The sequence below is a fragment of the Electrophorus electricus genome, chromosome 2 (genome assembly GCF_013358815.1).
Source record: "Electrophorus electricus isolate fEleEle1 chromosome 2, fEleEle1.pri, whole genome shotgun sequence".
Taxonomy (NCBI): Eukaryota; Metazoa; Chordata; class Actinopteri; order Gymnotiformes; family Gymnotidae; genus Electrophorus; species Electrophorus electricus.
The window spans coordinates 13,807,200-13,816,256 of record NC_049536.1 but is presented as its reverse complement, the minus strand read 5'-3'; the positions used below and the strand labels follow the sequence as shown (position 1 = coordinate 13,816,256).

Below are 9,057 nucleotides of genomic sequence, written 5' to 3'. Positions count from 1 at the left end.
CCAGTAGCACTGCCAAACACCTGCCACAGCAGTGATGGGTCGTCTTCTTTATTCTTCTGAAACACCTCATCGAGTGCAGCTGTCCAGTTCAGCTCATTCAGAATTATTGTGGCTGCAATACACATACACACACACACACACACACACACACACACACACACACACACACACACACACACACACACACACATATACACACACACACACACACACACACATACACACACACACACACATGCACAAATGCTATCTGTATGCAGTTCGTGGAATACGTGATAGGTGTAGCAGTTTTGTTAGCAAACCTCTAAATTCGCTGTTTGCTAGACCAAGATATCAATAAAGAAACAGTAATAGTTGACAACATTACAATGTGATATTCTTTTCTCTCTCCTAAGTATTCAGGACAAATATTATATGTATGCTAAATTCAATTAGAAGAAATGAATGAGAATTTTCTGAGCATGTTATTTTTATCCTGAAAATGGAATGTTACTCTAACTGAAACAAAAATATAGACAGATATATTTTAGGCTGCATGAGAAGTCTTTTGAATTCTTAGTCTGTTCTCAAGCAGTGGTTAGCTATTTTCTTGAGGTGAAAGGAACAGTCCTGTGACATATATCAGTGCATCTGCAATTTGTCAATAAAACGTCTCATAGTACTGAGAAGATTAAAGATGTTTTGCTATTTTTCGTAGTTTTGAATGTGATTATTTTAATTACATTGCACACACACTTCTCAAGCCGTGTACACCACTTCAGTGTGCCGACCCAAACAGAGCAGTGCTCTGTTCTGTGTGAATGCAGGGTGTGTGACCACAAGCTGGAGGAGCATGTTGAGTCTGAAGGGGCCATTAGCTAATGCGGCCTAAACGTAATTATCAGGAAATGGCAGGCTTTTTCTGAAGAAAACTACAGATCGGGCTGACAAGAAACTGTGTTAAAGTGTGTTAAAGGCCAAATGATACTGACACAAATGCAGAGGAAAATATAAATACAGCACCATTTAGCTGATTTCCCGCCATAGCGTCTCTGCATGATAAACATAACGAATTGTATTTTTGAAGTCATTTAAAAAAAAAACTTGTTTCTCTAGTTGCAGGATATTATGTGCTCTCTGTGTTTATATCTGTTGCTTAGCAATAATAGGAAGTCATGTGCTCTGGTACTTGATGTCTCTATGGTGCTCCTTTGTGTGTCGTTTAACAGTAGACATTCCGAGGTCAAGGGGAACTTGGATAAACAGCAGCAGGGCATTCAAAGCCCTGGGCTAAAAGAGGATTCTGCGTGATCGCTGTGTGTGTGCAGTAGCTGTGCGAGTGTAAATGTGTGTGTGTGTGAGAGAGAGAGACAGAGAGAGAGACAGAGACAGAGAGAGAGAGAGAGAGAGAGAGAGAGAGAGAGAGAGAGAGAGAGAGAGAGAGATGGAGAATTTGTGCATCTGATGCATCCCACAGGAGCAGTGGTTCATTAACCTCAGCTGCAGGAACACACAGCAGTGCCCGCTCTCTCCCCGCCCCTCCCCCAACAGGCCACCTCGCTAATCAATAGCAGCGGCAGTGCCGCTGCACCCTGGGCCGTGGCTGTCGGCTGGAGCCCTATTGATCACATTTAAGTGGGCCCTAATGAGAGAGGCCGGCAGGCTGCCCGTAAACACATCCTTCACACACCACCCAGAGCGCAGGGGTCCCAGGGCCATGCTCCGCCTGCCCTCCGGCTCTTACGTAAATGCAGGGGGAGACGGCCCTGGGGCACCCATCACCAGATCACAGAGAGCGGACAGAGGGAGTGTGTGTGTGTGTGTGTGTGTGTGTGTGTGTGTGTGTGTGTGTGCACGTTTATATATTAGGGTTGGGCATGTGTGGGTGGCAGAGGGCCATAAAATCACTCTTAAGCCAATTGCTTCTGCAGTAAAGTAAAACAAAACACCACCACTCAGGGGCTCCATCTATCTTCTGTACATTCCATCTCCCTGACCCACCTTTATTTGCCATTTCTTACTATCAAAAGCCCTTCTTTCTTTCATTCATCCTTTCTTACCCGCTCCGCCTCTGTCTTTCTCTGTCTCCTTCTCTCCCTCTCTCACCAAACTGATCAGCCCATCACTACTCATCTACTGCCGCGTCCATCAATCTTCATCTCCCCGACCGCTATACCTTGCCTTCATGAAGCTCTTATATCAGACAGGCTTGGGCTGTTGTTCCAAGGGCCTAACCTGTGTGATCTATGACCAGTAACCAGGGAACCATAGACCCTCTCACACATCGCATACACATGCATACAAACATGAGGCTGGTGCTGCTGTGGAAACAGTTGCCGTGGCAATGGAAAGCACAGAATTCCACTCTAAATTGCAAAATCAATGCAGATTGGCGAATGCTAATCTGTCCCATGGGACAAGAGCTTGCTGAAGCAGTAACCCAAATCCCATCCAACCCCCACAGGAAGCTGCCTTTTTGTGATTTCACTCTTTCACTCTTTCACTCTTTCACTCTTTTATCATTTCTAGTTATTCTAGAACTATGTGACCTGTTTACACTGAAGACCCAGACTTCTTGAAGATGAGCCAATGTGACGCTCCAAAAGGCTTCCCTGCTCCTACACTGCCCTACACAGACCGGAACATGTTTACTCTGTGAATGTGATCATGCCAGTCTGCATGTTATTTCTCAGAGTGGGCAAAGGAACGTACACAGATGAAGTTGTGGGCGGAGCATGTGTGGGCGAATGACAATAAGGGCTGAAGTCCAGCATAGTTTGTTAATTTCCTGCTCAAATGTACTTGAGACAACCCATCACTTCATTAGTAGGTGTAGATGTAGGTGTGGCACTACACACAGGGAAGTCACCACACTGTTGGTATCAAAGGGTTTGGAGTTTAAAAAAACAAAAACAAAAACATGGCTTAGAACAGAGAACAGACACCTGTTATGTACAGTGTGTGATTCATATATGACAGTGTGTATGTACAGTGTGTGATTCATATATGACAGTGTGTATGTACAGTGTATGATTCATATATGACAGTGTGTATGTACGGTATGTGATTCATATATGACAGTGCGTATGTACAGTATGTGTAATTCATATATGAGTGTTTATGTACAGTATGTGTGATTCATATAGGAAAGTGTGTATGTACAGTATGTGTGATTCATATAGGAAAGTGTGTATATACAGTGTGATTCATATATGACAGTGTGTATGTACGGTATGTGTGATTCATATATGACAGTGTGTATGTACAGTGTGTGTGATTCATATATGACAGTGTGTATGTACAGTATGTGTGATTCATATAGGAAAGTGTGTATATACAGTGTGATTCATATATGACAGTGTGTATGTACGGTATGTGTGATTCATATATGACAGCGTGTATGTACAGTATGTGTGATTCATATAGGAAAGTGTGTATATACAGTGTGATTCATATATGACAGTGTGTATGTACGGTATGTGTGATTCATATATGACAGTGTGTATGTACAGTATGTGTGATTCATATAGGAAAGTGTGTATATACAGTGTGATTCATATATGACAATGTGCATGTACAGTATGTGTGATTCATATATGACAGTGTGCATAGGTCTTTCTGTATGCAGGAAATTACACAAAAAACCCCAAACATATAACTGAATAAAATACTAATGAATACTAAAGAATATCTGCATGATACATAATCATAAATATGTTACAGCTAGTTTGCCAGCTGAAGTTGTAGCAAGTTATAAGGCCAGAGATGCAGAAGCAGCAATTACTGCAACAGTATTATTACCTGACACTCAGAGTCTGGTCCAAGGTTTTACTAATATAACAGTATTATTACCTGACATTCAACGTCTGGTCCAAGTTTTGTACTAATATAACAGTATTATTACCTGACGCTCAACGCATGGTCCAAGTTTTTACTAATATAATAGTATTATTACCTGGCATTCAACGTCTGGTCCAAGTTTTGTACTAACATAACAGTATTATTGCTTGACGCTCAACGCATGGTCCAAGTTTTTTACTGATATAACAGTATTATTACCTGACATTCAATGTATAGTCTTTTTCACTAATATAACATTCCCAGATTGTCACCAGTACTAAGAATATTGTTGGTTTCCTTGCTTAATGAATATGCATAAATGAAACATTGTAAGTCATTTGCATTGACTAGTCTGCCATCTTAGCTTTACTTTTTTGTCAAACCGGATTCTGTTTCAGTATGTTAGTCATATGGAAATGTCAAAGCTGGTCATTTAAAAATTCTATTTTAAAATCTTTCGGTCTGAACCTTGGGATCTGGTTTTGAAGCAAAATGTGCAGTAAAGCTTGTATACAAAAATATTAATTTTGTCCTCACTGCAAGCTGTATATCTGTGCCAAATGTTAATATTCAAAAACATTATTTTATTTGCCTGTAGTAGATGTATTCATTACTAGAGTTATGCTTTAAGCCTGCTCTGGTTGCTGGATATTTACACTCTTTAAGACCTATTCATGTCTGACTATGGTAAATTAGCAGAAAAGCAGGCTTATCTTTCACAATAACAAAGCAGGGTGAGAGAAAGACTCAGACACAATCCTGTTCATGCTCTTTCTCCCTCTTCCTTTCATACAAATGCAGTCATGCATTGACAATGCTTTCTCAGGCACTGCCTTGTGACGAACGCAAGCGCATCCACCCGCCTGCTCCGTCCTAGTCCTCGTGGAGCCAGCCACTGGGGCGGAGAGAAGAAAGCAGAGGGTGGAGACAGGCAGGACGCACGGGCAGCAGGAGGGGCAGAGCCGCCCTTAGCAAAAGCAACGAGACACAAAGCAGAGCCTGGCTTAAAGGACAGACAGCAAGACAGATAGAGAGAGGGAGAGAGAGAGAGAGAGAGAGAGAGAGAGAGAGAGAGAGAGAGAGAGAGAGACAGGCAGACAGTGAGATATGAATCATTCAAAGCCCTGTCCACCTGCATTCATCAGTACTGAGAGCATTAAGGTCACGCTGTACTCGGTTGCCTTTGAAATACTGTAAGTGTCGGGTCTCGGTAGCAAACATATGCGCGTATGCACTCGCGTGTCAAAGCGCTATGCCTACATATGACTGAGAAAATAAACAGATATCACCAGAGCCACAGTCTGAATCAGTTTTATTTGCCAGGTATGTTTCACATACAAGGAATTTGCCTTGGGGAGTTCGCATGTAACATACCAAACGTGATGAAAACAAAGGACTATTTACAGTACTGTGCACAGAGTAGAGAATAAAGTTAATAACAAAATAAAGCTATTTTAAATTAGAGTAAATTAGAGGTTTAAAATGAATATTGAATATGTGCATATGGGTAATTATAATAACAATAATAATAATAATAATAATTATTGTTGTTGTTGTTGTTATTATTATTATTATTATTATTATTATTATTATTATCTCCCTTCTTACAGCTATTCGCACTTGTTCCTCTCTCTCTTCCTTTAAAACTTTGTCAGTATATCCATTCACCATGTTTTTTATGAAAGGCACTAAATAAATCTGACCAATAATAATATTATTATTATTATTGGTTAGATTTATATAGTACCTTTAATATTATTATTATTGGTTAGCTTTATATAGTGCCTTTAATATTATTATTATTGGTTAGATTTATATAGTACCTTTAATATTATTATTATTGGTTAGATTTATATAGTGCCTTTAATATTATTATTATTGGTTAGATTTATATAGTACCTTTAATATTATTATTATTGGTTAGATTTATATAGTGCCTTTAATATTATTATTATTGGTTAGATTTATATAGTACCTTTAATATTATTATTATTGGTTAGATTTATATAGTGCCTTTAATATTATTATTATTGGTTAGATTTATATAGTGCCTTTCATAAAAAACATGGTGAATGGATATACTGACAAAGTTTTAAAGGAAGAGAGAGAGGAAGTACGAATAGCTGTAAGAAAGGAGATCCAGAGGGCGGGAACTGTGACACTAAACGATCTCCTGAGTATGGTAGAAAGCCACGATAGTGGGTTATACAGTACAGTTTATTAGTGTGAAATGTGAATTTGTGCTCAGATGCAGTTCTAGCTGGGGTGTTACACCTGAAACATTTGAACAGAGCAGTTAATGCAGTTACAAGCTACAGCGAAGGAGGACGCTAGGTTAAAGGCTATAGGCTAATGTGCAAAGTGATCACTGTGCTTGATGAGAACCACAGCCCCGGGAAAAAGCTGCCCTTTTTTGCGTGGTCATGCCATTTCTGACGGCCCTGTCTTCTGCCTGATGGGAATGGCTGGCTAAAGTGTCATCTGGCATAAGAAGGGTGGGCTATGGGTTTGCCAGCACACTTCATGGCTGTGTTGGGTGTCCTGAAGTGCTGGCGGGCTGCACCTAGTAACCCTCCCTGCAGTCCTGACTAGGCACTGGCTCGTTCCTGAGAGGTGGAGGAGCCGAACCGAATGGTTATGGAGGAGGTGAGGATGGACTCGCTTGTTGTAGTGTAGAACTGGATCCTCGGCGCCAGCAGCAAGTCGAATTTGTTCAGCCGTCTCAGCGAGAACATTCTCTGCTGTGCTCTCATTCCGATGGACACTACGTTCCCCTCCTATCACAAATCCATGGATATAGCGGTGCCCTGGAACTTGAACTTCCAGTGACAATAATTCCACAGTAATTAATAGTTTTATTAGTAATTAATAGTTAGTAATATTAGTAATTAGTAAGCAGTGAGTGACAGTAATTCCACAGCCAGAGCTGTTTGTGTTTCAGGGGAAGTTCATCTAATATCTACCATCTCTACAGTCTTAAGGGTGTTGAGGATCAGGTAATTGGAACTGCACCAGGAGACTGGCTGTTTGACTTCCTTCCTGTAGACAGACTTGTCACCATTGCTTCTGAGGATGACTATGGTGATGTCACCTACTTTAGGCTCCTTACACACAGCCTAGACACAAGTCTAGACACACAGCCTAGACACAAGTCTAGACACACAGCCTAGACGTGCACCCGTCAGCATCAGTCAGGGGGGTCTGGACTGTATTTTGCCAGCCTTACCTGATGTCTCCTGCCTGTCAGGAAAACTGTGATACATTGAAAGATGAGATCTGGGATAATGGTGTTGAAAGCCAAGCTGAAGTCCATGAAAAGAGTTCTTGAATGCCTGGACTGCTGAGATGCTTTAGCATAAACTGCTGTACCAACCTTCCTATGTTCTCAACAGACCTGCTGGCTCTGTGCGCAAACTGCAGAGAGTCTAGCAAGTACTCTGATAATCCTCAAATAGGCAAGGATGAAGTGTTCAAAACCCTTCATGACTACAGAGATCAGGGCCACTTCCCACAGTGCTTTAGGCCTCATCTGGGTTAGTTTTAGGGTCAGGGTGTAGGATCTGAAGCATGTGGCAATAGAATAGAGGTCCAAGGACCTACTGAAGATGTCCATGAATACTGGTGATCGTTAATCACAGCAGTGTTTTAGGGTGGCTTGTGGGATTAGGTCAGGCCCTGGATGCTTCCCGACCTTACGATGAACCTGCTGACATCTTGCCCACTGATGGTCAGATGTAGGAGCTGCAGACAGCGAAACATGTGGGCTGCTACCCTGGCCGGCCTGTTTTTATTGTCTTTTTATCAATGAACGTCTGGCTACCGGCCCCATTACCGTCTGGCTTGTCGACTCCCACGCCACGTCACAAGAAGGTTCTCTCTGATTTGCCAGGGACACTCAGCTGCAGGTAACTGATTCTGAACCATTACACGTTACACCACTGCGTACCCTCATCGCACATGAGGGAAAAAAGAAATTGAAGAAAAAACATGATATACACACATTTGGGTTTACTGTTAAAATACGGTTGCTTTTAGAGGGTTTAATATGCGCTGATGTAGCATTTATTCTTTCTTTTTCGATGGCCTCTCCTCGGTGGGTGAGTGATACCCTGACAGGGTACAGCAGTCCATGTTAGAGAGAGGCCTGCCACAGACTGGCTTTACCAGATAAAGAGCGTGAGTCACAATTCAAAGTATCGGGCTGTTTCCAGATCAGATTGGGCCATTAGTATATACTGAGCAAGAAAAATGATCCTCATACTGAGGTGCACTATAACCTTAAGGTGCTTCATCAACCATCCAATAGCGTTCACGCTCCAAAAACAGACACAAGTGGGAAAATGGAGTGGGACACTAAATAATCACCTCACACCTGCAAAGAGTCTAACACACACACACACACACACACACACACATACGCACAAACACACACACACACACACTTACCCCTTAAGCCCAACTCAGGCCAAAACGGTCTCTGATTTATAGCCTGTGTGGCTCTCAACCGTAATGTGACTCCACTTACAGGCACAGCATAAAAACGTCCAGCGATGCAGACAAACTTGGGCACATGGCATGGCAGGCCAAAGGGAGGGGCGGGACGTCTGCAGGACCACACCCACCTGACTCTAGTCGCTCATTCCACTGCATTGCAGGATATTCCACCACCATTAACTGCTTGAATGAGGTTCTTTAAAGGTGCATCACACAGGAGCTCCTCCACACTGTACTGAAAGGTCTGAAATTTCACCCATATGCAGCATTGACTCTCTATTGAACTAAATGCTAAAGGTGTTTGAATGGTTACACATGGAGCTCCACAAGAAAGCGTTATTAATATCAGTGGAACTTAATAACGAAGAGGATATTTATATTTAATGCGGAAGACAAGACCTGTGTCATCTGTATGCCCCCTTCCCTATTCCTAGCGAGAGAGTGCACTCTTCACTCCATTTCTGACAAAAACAGAGAATGGAACTCTTCAGTAATCTCACCTAACCTGCACGAGCTGGAGTGCACTAAAAAAAAAAAAAAAAAAACAGAAGAAGGAAAGAGAGAAAGAGAATTTATAACAATGTGGAGCTCTAGGACACGCATTCCACAAACTAGACAGACCTCATATGTCCATGCTCAAGTATACGATGGTGTGCATGTGCAAATCTTGCGAAAAAGGTCTCAGGGTAATACAAGGGGGAATTAATTTATTTAGTGGTGCCAGTCAGCACCAGAGTCACGAGT

The 9,057-nt window shown here is 41.9% G+C and overlaps 1 protein-coding gene across 1 annotated transcript in view; it reads right to left on the bottom strand.

Annotated features, from left to right (window-relative positions):
- Positions 1 to 9,057, bottom strand: part of cacna2d1a (calcium channel, voltage-dependent, alpha 2/delta subunit 1a) — an 81,643-nt gene that overhangs the window by 36,412 nt on the left and 36,174 nt on the right. The window contains exon 7 of the mRNA XM_035534179.1: positions 1 to 112. This exon is cut by the window's left edge and continues 20 nt beyond it. Coding sequence (XP_035390072.1) covers positions 1 to 112 — 112 coding nt within the window. The remainder of the gene's footprint in view (positions 113 to 9,057) is intronic.